Consider the following 17020-nt stretch of genomic DNA (forward strand, 5'->3'; position numbering starts at 1 on the left):
TAATTGCTAAATGAGTTTTATCTGTGTAGCTAAAGTATCTTTTATTTTTTCTGTTCTTCCAGGCATTCTTGACAGTGTCATTTCAGTTATTCTTCATCCGAGCATTTCCGTTCGACTGGCGGCAGCCTGGTGTTTACGCTGCATTGCTGTGGCATTACCTTCTTACCTAACACCTCTCCTAGACCGCTGCCTTGAAAAGCTTACTGTACTTAAGTCTTCACCGGAAGCAGTGACTGGCTTTAGTTTTGCTGTGGCAGCTTTGTTGGGAGCAGTGAAACATTGTCCTTTAGGAATTCCTCACGGAAAGGGCAAGGTAATGATTTCATTCTCCACAGATACTAATGACATTTTAAGCTTTTCCTAAAACATCATAGTCTTCTTGTGTATCACCCAGTCACAGCCATGCAGGACAAATTTCTTAGCAATCAGCTGTACTACTTAAGTGTAAAATATTATCAATGTAATTACTATGGAGAAAGGAAGGGTTGGTTAAATAATGTCTTATCCACACTTAAACAGGAGTGCTTTCTGTTAAAAGTATTTCCCCTTAGTAAAAGAATTTGTTCCTACAGGCTTTATTTTGCTATATATTTAGCTCTGCCATAAATTACATTTAAAATTGCATTGTAAAAGACAAATAGAGCTACAACAAAAATCTTAAACTTCATTGAATAATTTTGTGGTATTATTTTGAAATTAAATATAATTAGATAAAGTAGATACTTAATGTTCTTAGGAAACAAAATTTTCCATATTAAAAAAAAGAGCTACAACAGTAGAATCAAGAAAGTGAAGTAAAAGCCCATATGTTAAAGTTGAATTGAAAATACTACTATGAACTTACAATTTCCTGTTTTTAAATACACTTATCTTCTCTGTCTAGTAAATACCTAAAAGCAGTGACAACCAAGTAGCAGGGACAACCCCTAGTACCCAGATTATGGCTCTAAATACCTTTTCCAGCAAAGGAATCAGAGCGGCTGGTTCCAGGTCTGGGACAGGAGATGCACAGTGTAAGCCCGGAATATCTGGTCATGCCAGAAAGCACAGAAGTGATCACCTTTACAGTGTGTTCATTAGAAAAGAATACAAGAGGTAACTCAAGGGGTTTCCACTCACCGAAGATGGGATAATGTGTACATCAAAAAATAATGACAAATGTTGACTGGAGCTCAAAATATATATGCCCTCATGAGTTCATAATGATGCTTAAAAGTCACCCTCAAATTGCATTGCTGACCAAAAATATGGTTTTCTCAGTAAATACAGTGCTTTTGAAGGTAGCACTTTCAACCAGATACGTAATATAGAGCCTAATGAGTAGATAACTCCATGTTGATGTGCTAAGAATTTTGAAGAGAACTAAAGAAAAAAATTTAATGAACTATAAAACGCAAAATATATTTTCCTTTTTGATAGGTAGCTAGGGATTGCAGTTTGTCAGAGACTGTTGTTTCATAATGAAAGCCCTCATAACCTCGGACTCACAAACGAAAGTATTTCTTTTAAAATAAATTACCACTATTCATTGCTCTCTCATTGTCAGTGTCTTTACTAATGAGTATTCTAGTATATCTTCCACAATTAATGCGTTGCAAAAGAGCATAACCACTATTTCAAAAATTGTAAATCTACTTTGAGTATTGCCAACACCATTTGAATTAAGGTGATTGACAACTTTGGGAAGTGGTATGATTCATTTAACTTTATTATTCTAGTTACATTCTAAACCAACACATCACATCTTGCTAAGCAAAGAATTGCCATTGCATTTATTTAGTTAAATTTGATATCCTCGGATGTTACGAGTTCAGGTGGACAGGATTGGTTTATTTGGTCCCACTTTATGAGTGTTGTCCATTGACCGTTGGCTGCAAGTCATCCTAAATTAGCCATAAGTTGGTTGGTTGTTTTAAAATCCACTAGCCTTCCAGGCTTCGTGATAGCAAATTTACATGCCAGCTCATAATACTTGCTGCTTTTTTAGAGGTAATTGGTCTCCAAGGTGTTTTCTCAGGCATGGTAGATACCTGTTGGCCTTTGTACTGTACAAGCATGCATTATTCATAAATGTGAAACATCTGTTTCTTCCTCTCAGATTTTTATAACTGCCTATTTTATAGACTTTTAAAATATAACCTTTTAATCCCATTGTACTTTGAAACCTCAATGTGAAAACTTTTTTTAAGGTTGTATTTATTTATTTTTAAAAGAGCGGGAAAGGAAGGGAGAACCTCAGTGTGTGGTTGCCTCTCACACGCATGCCCCTGTTTGGAGACCTGGCCTGCAACCCAGGCATGCCCCATAACTGGGAATTGAACCGGCAACTCTTTGGTTTGCAGGCCAGTGCTCAGTCCACTGAGCCACACCAGTCAGAGCTCAGTGTGAAAACTTAACCTCTATAGTATACAGCCACTCAGGTATCAAAGTGGTATACAAAATTTTTTAAAGTGAGATTCCTGTAATGAGGCATTTTCTGGTAGTTACTATCTAAGATGGTTGCCAAAAACTAAAAATAAATTCTATACAGCTAAACTTAAACAATTGTACAATGTTGTCACATATACTCTACAAATAATCATAGGGTTTCTGTGTACACCTAATATGCCTGTATTTAACCTTGAAAATTTGCTTTTTCTTGTAGTTTTTATATGACGTTGTCCTGTGATACAGTTCACATCAGTGATTTTCAACCAGTGTGCCGTAGCATTTTTAAAACATGCAGTACCTCTTTAGTCAGGGGCACTGACCTCTTTTCCCTGAGTTTGTCAAATTAAAAATGACAACAGAGCTGTGTGGTGTGAATGAATCAAAATGATACCTATTTTAATGTCAGATCAGCAAAATATATATTTTTTGGTGTGCTGCAAATTGTAATAATTTATGTGTGGCATGAGATAAATGGCAGTTCTTTATCAATTAATATATTATATGTGAGAATTAATTTTTCAAGACATTATTATTGCTGTCCTTTGCCCCATAATCTATAAACTGATATGCTTTTTGTTTTTGCCTTTTTCTTTTATTTATAAATAGATTATTATGACTTTAGCAGAGGATTTGCTGTGTTCTGCTACTCAGAACAGTCGCCTTTCAGCTCAGCGCACACAAGCTGGGTGGTTACTGATTACTGCTCTGATGACATTAGGTAACAGTCTTGTGGAATGTTTACGTAACTATGAACTTTGTGATTTCTGAATGTAAAATATTGTAACGGATGATTTCACCCAACTTTCAGTATGTACCAGAATTTAAATATCTTCACAAACATTTGTTTTCTAGCCAATCACCTTAGGAAGCCATATACTTCCTTTATTCTCCAAAACATTTTTCGATTTATTTGAAATTCTCTTTAAGATCAGCATATCAGGCTTAAATAGGATAAGCCAATATGATCATCTTTCAGTCTTAACTTTGAATGACTCTGGTTTTCCCCCAAATCATTTATATCCATCTTCAGAAAAAAGCATTTTCCAAAATATAAGGTAGGCAAGAAAACATACTGTAGTCTGTGAATCCATTTCTGTAATTGTTGTGGGAATTGGTAACACCAATAAGGTAATTACATTAAAGGGGATAGGGCTCATCTAAATTATATTTATTAAAAATCAGTATGTATTCTATGGTCATGACTATTATAGTTATATCCTGTAACTTTGAAACTCAATTTTATTAATTTATTAAAGCTGTATTTTGTTATAAATCTCTACTTTATAGTCATGTGATTTATTGCTAGCATATAAAAGTGGCTGGATTTGACCAATAAATTATTTTGACATCTTCTAAGTAATTTGATCTAAAAGGGGCTAAATTAAAAGAAGCAATCATAAGTGAGGAACCACTTTAAGTAGTGTTCTTGAGATGATTAAAGAGATATTGGACTAGATCAGGGTTCAGCCTATCAGCCAAATTTGGTTTGTTGCCTGTTTTGTACAGCCTGCAAGCTAAGAATGATTTTTACCTTTTTAATGGTTTCAAAACAAAGGCTATTTTTGTGACGTGAGACTCATATGAAAATCAGTTCTCGGTGTTCATAAATAAAGTTTTATTAGAACACAACAACAGTAATTTGTTTACACGTTATCTGTGTCCTTCAGGCGCCAATAGTAGCAGAATTGAGTAATTGCAACAGAGACTGTATGGCTTTAAAAGCCAGAAATGTTTACTGTCTGGCCCTTTATAGAAAACGTTTGTTGGCCTCTGGCATAAATCACCATTTCACAGTGTCGTGGACATAATCTGCTAAGGTTTTTTATTTGCCTTTGGCTGGATGTTTCATGCCTGCCATATCAATATTCTTGGTTAATTAAAGGAGAAAATAAACTTAATAAATGCAATATTTCAGTGAATAAAACCTTTTAAAACAAGGTTATTCGATTGGAAGAAGACTATATAAGAGATCCCTTTTTAAAAAAAGTAGTATATATTTTACTGCATATTCACAATCAACATACAAAAAAGGATTAAAATTTTAAATTAATGTTTTCTTTACTATGTTTTCTTCGGCTGTATTCTATTCTTAGGCATTATTATTTCCCTTTATTATAATTTTTAGAATGTGTTGCTAACATACTAGCAACTTTCAAAGGCGATTAGTAAGGTTATTGCTTTTAAGTATCATGAATTCATAGGTTTTTATGTATTTATGTGTTACAACCCATTGCAGTAATTATTCCTTTTGGTGCTCAGATTGTCTCACCCTTAGTCAGTGGGAGCCCTTTCAGGTTGGTTCATGTGTCCTTTTAACATGAAGCTAGCTAGTGTTTTGTGATATAATGTGTTTATTTTTGACATGGCAAGATGTCCCAGCTTTTACATTGTACCCTAGGCTTGCAAGCAGCCTCCGTTCTTTAGTGAGTCCTGATTGTTTTTTTGTGGGGAATGGTATTTATGGCAGTCTGAGTGCTTTCTTAATTTTGCCTTGCAGTTTTAACACCTCTTTTGCATCTTCAGCAATTCCTTCATCATTAAAATTTCCATCATTATTTTTAATACATTCACTATTCTGAACAAATGTTAACTCAAATAGACCACATTCAAGTCCATTCCTCAGAAGCAAACTACAACATTTTTAGCCTTTTTTGTTACACTTACCAGTTTATCTGATGCCACCAACTTTGATTTACCTACAGATAACCTATATGCCTTACAGATTTTGTGGATGGCTTATGAAATGTGTGTTGTTTTTGCTAGGTATAATATTACTGTATTATTTTTTTAATCCTCACCTGAGGATATGACTAGCAATTTTTTTTTGTTTTTGAGTGAGAGAAAGAGAAAGAAACATCGATGTGAGAGAGAAACATTGATCAGTTGCCTCCCATACATTCCCCAACTGAGGATCGACTCTGTAACCTAGGCATGTGCCCTGACCGGGAATGGAACCCATATCCTCTCAGTGCAGAACCAGAATGTGAGGAAAGGGACAAAGTATTGCAGTAGTGGGTTAAGATATGTTTATTAACAGATTTTTAAATAGCAATCACTTTGGGTTCTTTTGTAAGTGATAAATTGAATAAATTACAGGTCCCGCGGTTGTCAGTCATCACCTTGCTCGAGTGCTGCTGTTGTGGAAGTGTGTCTTTCCAGTGTCTCCCAAAGATCTAGAAACAGAAAAGAGCCGAGGAGATTCATTTACCTGGCAGGTAACCTTAGAAGGACGAGCTGGTGCACTCTGTGGTAGGTGGAGTTTAGTCTTTTTGCCCCCTTTCCTTTGGCCTTTCCCACTCTTTAACTTTGCACATACTTGTGTGTTTAATTGAAGGGGGACAATCTTTTTATGGTGATTTTTCTTTAAATTGAATATAATTGATTGTGTTTAGTTGGTGATTATAACAGAAGTGTATGTAATAAACCAAATTTTAGAGTTCTGATCCTTAGGGTAATACATGTTTTATTAGATGTACTCCAGTTGAGAAATGTCAAGATTGCTTTGCCTTTAGTAGGCACTTGTTCTTCATTTCAGAAATACTAGGGTTGGATTTAATTAGCATTGATTAACATGTTTCCATTTAGTTTTTTATATATAAAAGTTGCACCTTTTACTATATATCGGCCGTTAAAAATAGTATCCACTATGAAAATTTGAACTAAGGAGTCCTTGAAAAGACATGAAAACACTGATTTTGGTTTTGTGTGTTTATTCATGGTATTTTTTTACTCTTAAGAATGGAGAACAATTTTGAAATTAATCTTAAAACTCAGTCTAGCTTTAAATACTCTTTTTATTCTATATATGAAATTAACTCCTTGTAAAAAGTTAAGGTGTTTCAGGTAACATCTACAAAAACCTAACATACTGACTCAAAAGGAGCGTGGTTCTGTATAACAAGTATAGAATGGCAAACGTTAGGGCCTGAACTAGTTTATCCTTCTACTTTTGAACTCAAGAGCGGAGTAAATCCTCAGGAAAGAAACATTTTGTTAACTTGATTGGCGGTCTCTTTTAGTAATTCTAGGAAGCTTATTTTTAGTTTGATTAGAAATAGAGGGCCCTAGCTTCCTTTTTATACTAGAGTTTTCAAGAATTTTTTTTGTTTTTAACACATTTCTTTATTCCTCTAATAAAAATGCAAATGTTGTGGCACAGTTGAATGCTTGTTTTCATAGTTCATTACACTCTGCCCAGTGAAGGTCTGTTCTGTTTTGCAGCCATCAGGAGCTTGGTTTCCCACTGTGGTGATCTCCTTACTGAGGAAGTAATTCAGCGTCTTCTTCCACCACTTCCTTGTGCTGTGGATTTGCTAACTCAGTAAGGATCTGCTATTTAGATTTGATTTAAACAATTGTCATAGCAATCAATTACCCTCTGATTATGTAATATTTTTTTAAGTAGTAAGGCCAGTTTCCATGGTTGGTGAATGATACTCCTTTTGCATAACAAGGCAAATATTTAGTTACCTATATGATTAATTTTTTTTAGGCTAACGTTTTGAAAAGAAAAACATATTAAAAGGGAAGGGAAATTACTTGGTGGATAATGTATCTTCTAAACAGTTAGATTTAACCAAGAAATTAAATTAGCAAGCCTGTTAACCTTTTCAGGTATGCATTTTACTGGTTTGTTAGAGCTGTTCTGTGTTTATAAGAACCAGATGGTTGTTAACAGTTTCACTTTTTTGTTGCTTTTAGTTTTCATATGTTCGACTTATACATACATGGTAAGAAAACAGAGAAAATCCAGTATATGTCATGAGCACATATACTTGTAATTTCCAAATTGATAAAATGTATAATTTAGAGAAAGTCTCTCAAGAAGTATTTAATAATGTAACACTTTATATATACAGAAAAATATATTTAATATGTGGCTTATAAAGCAGAATAAAATGAGCTGTAATGGCCAGATGGTAAAATTTTAGGCTTGTGGGCCATATAGTCTCTGTTATACCTACTCAGCTCAGTTGTTATAGCTCAGAAGCAGTTGTAGAGCCCTGGCCCGTGTAGCCCAGTTGGTTGGGTGTTGCCCCACAAAGCCAAAGGTCGCCTGCTCAGTCCCCGGTCAGGGCAGATGCCTGGGTTGCAGGTTCCGTCCCCAGTGAGGGCCCATACAAGAAGCAACCGACTGATGTTGCTCTCTTGTGTTGATGCTTCTCTCCTCTTCTTCCTCCCTCCCTTCTTCTCTCTCTAATAAAAAACAAAATAGTTTAAAATATATTTAAAAAGCAGTCATAGATAATCTGTTAATGAATCGACAGAGCTGTGTTTTAGTAAAACATTACAAAAGTGGGCAGTGGGTCGAATTTGGCTGCCCCTGAACTAGAACATTAACAATACTGTTGAAGTTATCTGTGTGCTCCACTCTACTACCATTCTTCCTGCCTTTCTTTACAGGTAATCTCTACCCTTAATTTTATAGTTGTCATTCCCTTGCATTTTTAAGAAGTTTATCTTGTATATATGTTTCCCTAAACAGCACATTGTTTAGTCTTGCTTGGTTTTGATCCAGCACACAGTATCTTAACTGTTTCTGAGACTTAACTTTTTTTTATTCAACATTGTTTCTAAATTTCATCTATGTGTAAGTTTTTAAATTCATTTTGATTTCTGTACAGCAGGGGTGTCAAACTCATTGTATAAATGTCCTAAAACTACTCCTTAACTATTAAGAAGATGAAATTACATTCAGCCCTTTGAAGGCATCCACGTGGCTGATGTGGCCCCCCGGCGAAAATGAGTTGGACACCCCTGCTGTACAGTGATTGTGTGAATATACAGCATTCTATTTATCCTCATGTCAGTGAAATAGCCTAATTATTTTCCAAAATTCTTGTATATTTCTACAAATAGTATATATGAGTACCCTTTGATTCACTTCTTCACCAGCATTTATTAGATATCAATTTGCAGCCATCCAGTAGGTATAAATTGGTATCTCATTATGATTTTTATATATCTGATTCCTAATGGTTTGGTTTTTATGTACTTGTGGACCCTCACTATTGCCTCTTCTATGAAATCCCTATTCATGCATGTCTGTACCTGTTTTTAGATAGTCATTTTTTGATTAACAGACATTCTTAATTTAAATGTCAAACTTATTAATCCTTCACATTTTGTCTTTTGATTTAAAAAATCCTCCTTACTTTCTAGCTATAAAGATACTGCTCCAAAATATTGAAGGTTTTGTTTTTGATTCATCTGGAATTGATTTTTGTGTTCTGAGCAATATGTGCTAATACGGATTATGAACTGTCTTATACCTTAGTAAAAAAATCCATACTTCCAGTTATTGCCATTTACTTCTGTCAGGTATTTTATTATATATACATGGTCTGTCTGGTTTTTGCTCTCTGTTATGTTTGATTTATGTGTTTGCCCATTTCTGAGCCAACATCATCTTTATAATAAATTTTAGTGTTTGTTAGAGCAAGCTTTTTGGCCTTACTCCTCTTTAGGCATAATTTGGCCCTTCTTGCACTTTTGATTGTCTGCTTTTGAAATTTTAATTGAAATTGCACTGAATCTGTGATAAAATTGGAGATAAATTTGGAGATAACTTATATTTTTACAATACCATAAACATGGTACCTCTCTTCTATTATTTATGTATTTTATAAAGTATAAAATTATTTTCCATATGAAAGTCTTATATGTCTTTTTAAAAATTAATTCTCAGATACTTTATATTTTTCATTGCAGATATTAAACAAGTATTTGGTAGTATATGTGTATAATCTCTCTGTTGCTCTTATATAAAATGCAGTTGATCTATCCAGGCACCTTCCTAAACTCTCTTACACTGAACATTTACTTGAGTCTTTCGGGTTTCTGCCTGTATAAGCATCATTCATTCATTCATATTCTCTCTCTCCTCCTAATGTGCTAACTAGGTAACTACCACTTAAAGCTGAATAGGAAAGGTTAAAAGGAATGCTTCTCATGTTTCACAAATAATATTTCCTACAGGCTTTTTAGTTAGATCTTTTTTATCAGCTGAAAAGGGTAAGCTTTCCTAGTTCGTCACATTTTGTTGTGTTTTGTTTATTATGAATGGGTTTTGATTTTTATTAAATGGTTAATCTGATAATTTTAACAACTTTTTAAAAGTTTATTGACCAGTTTTTTACATAGTTGCATTCTTTGAGATAAATTGAGCTTGAAATAATTATCTTAATTGTAAACATGTGGATTTGGATCACGTATATTTGAATTTCTCCATATATACATACTCACTGGTGAGACCCACATGTCTGTGACACAGTATGGACCTGGTACTTTTTTTTTTTAACTATATATTCCATTTCATTAAATGTGTTGACCTTCTGAGGTCTGGTTTGTGGTCCCAGTCTGAATCCTAAGAGTATTAATATGTATTATTTCCATTTTTTTCAGTTTGAATTATTTTTAAATTTCATCATTTTTTAAATAGTTTAGAAGTATGTTTTAAGTTCTATTGTTTCATCTATCTTCTCTAATTTTTTATCTGTTTAACCTATCAATAATTGAGAGTGATGTTTTAAACTCCTTTACTGTGTTACTGGGCTTATCAGTTCTTCTCTGTAGTTCCATTAGTTTTTGCTCTTTCATATTTTGAGACTAATTAGTTATATAGGAGTAAGTCTCTGATTATTATTTTATATATAGTCTTTTTCCATGTCACTGTGTTTTTAGGTATGTCTCATAAACTACAGGTAGTTGTGGTTTTTAAAAATTGAATCTTACATGTTCAGTTCTGGAGATCTTTTCATTTTGTCTTTCATGACTCTTAATCTTTTCTAATACTTTTTTCTCCTTTTCTCTCTTTCGCATTCTAGGTAATTTCTTTAGCTATCTCTATCAGTTCAGTAATTCTCTCTTCAGCTGGGTTTAATTAAATATGCCTTTGCCTCTGCCAGGCCTCAGGACGATATTAACCCCCTTTAAGAAACCCTGCCTTTCCGAGGCTTCTGGCCAAGATGGAGACGTAGGTAGACACACTGAGCCTCCTCACACAACCAAAAGAAGGAAAACAACAATTTAAAAACAAAAAACAACCAGAACTGACATAAAATGGAACTGCATGGAAGTCCGACAGCCAAGGAGATAAAGAAGAATCATTCATCCAGACTAGGAGGAGGGGGCGGAGACAGGCAGCCGGGGCGGAGAGGACTCAGGGCAAGGTGGCGGCTGGCGGACCCAGCGAGGTGGCGGATTGTGGAACGAACGGGGTAGGCAGTGTGACAGCTACCAGACCCCTCGGCCCCACATTAGCACACAGATAAACAGGGAGGAACCGCAGGGGAGCAAAACAGCCCACGCAACCCAGGGCTCCAGTGTGGGGAAATAAAGCCTCAAACCTCTGATTGAAAACACCCAAGGGGGTTGAGGCAGCAGCAGGAGAAACTCCCAGCCTCACAGGAGAGTTCGTTGGAGAGACCCACAGGGGCCTAGAGCATGCACAAGCCCACTCACTCGGGAACTAGCGCCAGAAGGGCCCAATTTGATTGTGGGTAGCAGAGGGAGTGAATGAAATCCAGCAGAGTGGAGCAAGTGCCATTGCTCCCTCTCCGCCCCTCCCCCACATATAGCTTCACAGCGCAGCGACCAGCATTGCCCCGCCCCGGTGAACAACTAAGGCTCTGCCCCTTTATGTAACAGGCGTGCCAAGACCCCCCAAAAATGGCCCAAATGAAAGAACAATTCAAAGCTCCAGAAGAAATACAACTAAGCAAAGAAGAGATAGCCAACCTATCAGATGCACCGTTCAAAACACTGGTAATTAGGATGCTCACAGAATTCGTTGAATATGGTCGCAAATTAGATGAAAAAATGAAGGCTATACTAAGAGAAACAAAGGAAAATGTTCAGGGAACCAATAGTGATGGGAAGGAAACTGGGACTCAAATCAACGGTGTGGACCAGAAGGAAGAAAGAAACATCCAACCAGAAAAGAATGAAGAAACAAGAATTCGGAAAAATGAGGAGAGGCTTAGGAACCTCCAGGACATCTTGAAACGTTCCAACATCCGAATTATAGGGGTACCAGAAGGAGAAGAGGAAGAGCAAAAAATTGAAAACTTATTTGAACAAATAATGAAGGAGAACTTCCCCAGTCTGGCAAAGGAAAGAGACTTCCAGGAAGTCCAGGAAGCTCAGAGAGTCCCAAAGAAGCTGGACCCAAGGAGGCACACACCAAGGCACATCATCATTACATTACCCAAGATGAAACAGAAGGAGAGAATCTTAGAAGCAGCAAGAAATAAGGACACAGTTACCTACATAGGAGTTCCCATAAGACTGTCAGCTGATTTCTCCAAAGAGACCTTACAGGCAAGAAGGGGCTGGCAAGAAGTGTTCCAAGTCATGAAAGGCAAGGACCTACATCCAAGATTACTGTATCCAGCAAAGCTATCATTTAGAATGGAAGGGCAGATAAAGTGCTTCTCAGATAAGGTCAAGTTAAAGGAGTTCATCATCACCAAGCCCTTTTTATCTGAAATGTTAAAGGGATTTATCTAAGAAAAAGAAGATAAAAAATATGAACAGTAAAAATGACAGCAAACTCACAGTTATTAACCACATCTAAAGCAAAAACAAAAGCAAACTAAGCAAACAACTAGAACAGGAACAAAACCACAGAAATGGAGCTCACATGAAGGGTTATCAACAGTGGAGTGGGAGTGGGGGAGAGGGGGGAAGGTGCAGAGAATAAGTAGCATAAATGATAGGTAGAAAATAGACAGAGGGAGGAGGGTGAGAATAGTATAGGAAATGTAGAAGCCAAAGAACTTAAAAGTATGACCCATGGACATGAACTATAGGGGGGGAATGTGGGAGGGAGGGGGTTTGCAGGATGGAGTGGAGTGAAGGGGGGGAATGGGACAACTGTAATAGCATAATCAATATACTTTTAAAAATTAAAAAAAAAACAAACCCTGCCTTATCACCTCTACCTTGCCATGGGCACAGGCTAAACCCATAGATTCATATGTACCTATCAGTATGTGTGTCCCCACTCTCATTTCAGCTCATGTTTCGTCTCATGCTTTTTATATTTGGTTGGAGGAAGCGAAGTTGGCCTTGGAGAGGGCAGTTTATGCAGGCCTAACAATGCAGATAGGCTCTAATCTGCTCTCCTAATAGAAGCAAAAACCACTAGTAATGCTTTCCTAAATTCTCATTTGGTTCCTTTCACCTCACTTTTAAAAAAAAAATACACACATACCCTTGTAAATTTTATTGTATTTAAAACAATGAATGTTGCAGGATTTTTTAACATCTTGCTAATGTGATTGAAACAGTTTTCATATGTCAGCAATTATTTTCTCACCTGGTGGGTTATTTTTAAAGAAATAGAAAAATGCTGTCGATTTATTCTTAACTCCCATAATAAAAAAATTCTGCCCTGGGTATAAATGTTTTCTGTGCAGTTTTTACTAAGCTGAATGATATAAAATGAAACCAACTTTTAAAAATAAAATGACAAGTCAAAATATAACTCTCTTCTACAAACTAGAAATAGCAAGCAGTAGTTTTCTAGAAAATACAAATGAATAAACATTGCCAGAGTTTGTTAGAATACCTAGAAGCCCCATGCCATGACAGTTTTAGTCAGTTTATTCCAGTGTTGCAGTAAAAGTGATTCCACTGAATTTCTGAACTGCCAAAAGAGATGAAAACCATACTCCAGTTGATAACATGATATTTTGTAAAGAGTAGTAATCCTTTAATAAATATTTGTTAGATGAGTGAACATTAGTAAAATGTCTTATTACCAGTAATGGGAGTAAACAGAAGATAAAACAGAGTACATGAATGTAAAGGAAGAGGCCGTGGCTGAACAGCTCAGTTGTTAGAGCATCATCCCAATACATTACCCTTGTGGATTCCATCCCCAGTCAGGATATACATAGGAATCAACCAGTGAACGCATAAATAAGTGGAAGAACAAATCAATGTTTCTCTCTCTCCATTAATCTCTAAAATCTGTAAATTAAAAAAAATTTTAAAGAAAGTAAGAGTGTGAAGAAAGATGATAAGAGCTTTTGTGAATAGAACTGTAGGAGAAACATTGGCTCAGCTTGAGCTTTGCTAAAAGAGAATGTGCTTTGTGTTTTTGTATATTTTCATGATTCATTCCTATTTGGTGATAGAATTCTAGGCCAAGTTTCTAATTAATGCTTGGATTTTTTTCTAGGTATTGTATTTGTGTCTCCTGCTTATTTCTTTGATTTTTTTTTCTATTATAATAGTGTTTACAAATAACACATTTTGGAAGTTAGTTAATAGTTTTATTTTGGAAGTTAGCTAATTGTTTTATTTTCTAGACAAAATGCTTACTGTTCTTAGAACTCTTAAGCTGAATATATACCATATTTTTTGGACTATAAGACACTTCCCCCCTCAAAAAAAAAATTTGGGATGGGGGTGCATCTTATAGTTCAAATGTAACATACCTGGCTCCCTGGGCTGGGGGGGGGGCGGCGGCGGTGGATCGGGGTTTTTTCCCTATTTTCCTCCTCTAAAACCTGGGTGCGTCTTATGGTCCGGTGCATCTTACTGTCTGAAAACTGTGGTAGTTTTGTTTTATGAAGTATGATAGAAAAGATAAAATGATTTCCATGTGTGACACTTACAATCCCTCTTCTAACTTAGAATCACATCTTATTAAAAAAACAAAAATAAAAGCACTGATGTTCATTAATAATATGTATAGCTATTTTATGTTTATATAGCAACCTTACAATATTTGTACATTGTTATATAATGTACTCACTTAAAATATACCTTCTCTTTTATTTTAAGGCTTTCTTCAATACTAAAAACATATGGAAGTCCTTTGAAAACACCATCAGTAGTTTATAGACAGAGGCTTTATGAATTACTGATTTTATTACCTCCTGCAACCTATGAAGGTATGTGCTTTAGATCTAAGAATTTTATTGTTTGTAGCTAACATAGTGTGTGAATTAATTATATGGCAATTGTTTAGAGTCCTAAGAGGTGTAGGGAGTTAAACTTAACCCATATGTTCACCATTGGATAGTGAATAAAATACATTTTTTTTTAATATATTTATTGATTATGCTATTACAGTTGTCCCATTGCCCCCCCCACTCCACTCCATCCTGCCCACCCCCCTCCCTCCCACATTCCTCCCCCATAGTTCATGTCCATGGGTCATACTTATAAGTTCTTTGGCTTCTACATTTCCTACACTATTTTTACCCTCCCCCTGTCTATTTTCCACCTATCATCTATGCTACTTATTCTCTGTACCTTTACCCCCCTCTCCCCCTCCCACTCCCTTATTGACAACCCTCATGTTCTAGTTGTTTGCCTAGTTTGCTCTCGTTTTTGTTTTATGTGTGGCCGTTAATAACTGTGAGTTTGCTGTCATTTTTACTGTTCCTATTTTTGATCTTCTTTTTCTTAGGTAACTCCCTTTAACATTTCATATAATAAGGGCTTGGTGATGATGAACTTCTTTAACTTGACCTTATCTGAGAAGCACTTTATCTTCCCTTCCATTCTAAATAATAGCTTTGCTGGATACAGTAATCTTGGATGTAGGTCCTTGCGTTTAATCTTGGGTAATGTAACTATGATGTGCCTTGGTGTGTTCCTCCTTGGGTCCAGCTTCTTTGGGACTCTCTGAGCTTCCTGGACTTCCTGGAAGTCTATTTCCTTTGCCAGATCGGGGAAGTTCTCCATTATTTGTTCAAATAAGTTTTCAATTTTTTGTTCTTCCTCTTCTCCTTCTGGCACCCCTATAATTCGGATGTTGGAACGTTTCAAGGTGTCCTGGAGGTTCCCAAGCCTCTCCTCATTTTTCCAAGTTCTTGTTTCTTCATTCTTTTCTGGTTGGATGTTTGTTTCTTCCTTCTGGTCCATACCATTGATTTGAGTCCCAGTTTCCTTCTCATCACTATTGGTTCCCTGTACATTTTCCTTTGTTTCTCTTAGCATAGGCTTCATTTTTTCATCTGTTTTTCGAATAGATTCAACCAAGTCTGTGAGCATATTTATAACCAGTGCTTTGAACTGTGCATCCGATAGGTTGGCTATCTCTTCATCGCTTAGTTGTATTTTTTCTGGAGCTTTGAAGTGTTCTGTCATTTGGGCCATTTTTTTTTTTTTTTTTTTTTTTTTTTTGTCTTGGCACGTCTGTTACTTTAAGGGGCGGAGCCTTAGGTGTTCACCGGGGCGGGGTAATGCTGGTCGCTGCGATGTGATGCTGTACGTGGGGGCGGGGCCGAGAGGGAGCAATGGCGCCCGCTTCACTCTCCTCCGGATTTCAGTCTTTCACTCCGCTACCCACAATCAAACTGGGCCCCTCTGTTGCTGGTTCCCGAGTAAGTGGGCCTGTGCACACTCTAGGCCCCTGTGGGTCTCTCCAACAACCTCTCCTGTGAGGCTGGGAGTCTCTCCTGCTGCCCCAACCCCCAGGGGCGCTTTCAATCAGAGGTTTGAGGCTTTATTTCCCCGAGCTGGAGCCCTGGGTTGCGCAGCGGTCTGCTTCTCTGCCCGCCGTTCGTCCGGTTTATCTGTGGGCGAATGTGGTGCCGCAGGGTGCTACCCGCCACTCTGCCTGCCCCACTCTCCGCCACTCTGAGTCCGGCCCTCTGGGTTTATCTGTGCAAATGTGGGGCCGCAGGGTCTGCTAGTGCTCAGACTGCCTGCGCCATTTGTCCCACACTCCGCCAGTCTCAGTCCCGCCACAGCCACGCGAGTCCTCTCCACCCCAGTGCCGTCTCCGCCCCTCCTACCAGTCTGGATGAATGATTATTTTCTGTTTCCTTGGTGTTGGTCCCCCTTGCTGTTCGATTCTCTGTCAGTTCTGGTTGTGCGAGGAGGCGCAGTGTGTCTACCTACGCCGCCATCTTGGTTCTCAAAATACATTTTTTTAAAACCCTACTTCTTCATGTCTCAATTCTCTCTTCTGGGGAAAAAAAAGTCTATAGTTCTGTGTGGGAGAGAATAAGTAACAAAGATTGGTCTTAATTCTATCCAGGAATTTGTACAGCATATATAATGAAAATCCGTTAGAAATTTGGCCATTACTAGTTTCCCTCTAGAGTGATTGTCATATGCATTCTGTTCCACTATTCCATTCTTAACCCTACTCAGATAGAAGGTTAATATTGAACTACAATGGTATAATTGATTTTATAAAGTTTGTAATGTAGGTCTTGCTGTTTTTAGGCTCAAAGATATAAAATAAACTTGCCCCTATTTTAACATTAGTCCTAAAACATTTCTCATAAATGTAAAATAGTTTTAAGAAAAACTGTATACTACTGCCAAATAACTAAAGATACTTGTTTTAAGAGGTAAAAGTTAGAAATGGTCTCCAGTGGGAACATTTATATTTTTTTAGTCTTAATTTTCAGCAGACAACACATTTTTTAAATTTATTTATTTTTATTGCTGTTCAATTACAGTTGTCTGCATTTTCTCCCCTCCCCGCCACACCACCCCAGACAAACCCACCCCTCTTCCCCACCTCCACCCTCCCCCTTGGTTTTATCCATGTGTCCTTTATAGTAGTTCCTGAAAACCCCTCTCCCCACTTTCCCCTCCCCATTCCCCTCTCGTT

General features: G+C 36.9%; 1 protein-coding gene across 1 annotated transcript in view; it reads left to right on the forward strand.

Annotated features, from left to right (window-relative positions):
- Positions 1-17020, forward strand: part of HEATR5A (HEAT repeat containing 5A) — a 116378-nt gene that overhangs the window by 32452 nt on the left and 66906 nt on the right. Inside the window, exons 10-14 of the mRNA XM_024551343.4 lie at positions 63-313; positions 3037-3148; positions 5527-5679; positions 6652-6751; positions 14227-14336. Coding sequence (XP_024407111.2) covers positions 63-313; positions 3037-3148; positions 5527-5679; positions 6652-6751; positions 14227-14336 — 726 coding nt within the window. The remainder of the gene's footprint in view (positions 1-62; positions 314-3036; positions 3149-5526; positions 5680-6651; positions 6752-14226; positions 14337-17020) is intronic.

The sequence above is a fragment of the Desmodus rotundus genome, chromosome 7 (genome assembly GCF_022682495.2).
Source record: "Desmodus rotundus isolate HL8 chromosome 7, HLdesRot8A.1, whole genome shotgun sequence".
NCBI classification, from domain to species: domain Eukaryota; kingdom Metazoa; phylum Chordata; class Mammalia; order Chiroptera; family Phyllostomidae; genus Desmodus; species Desmodus rotundus.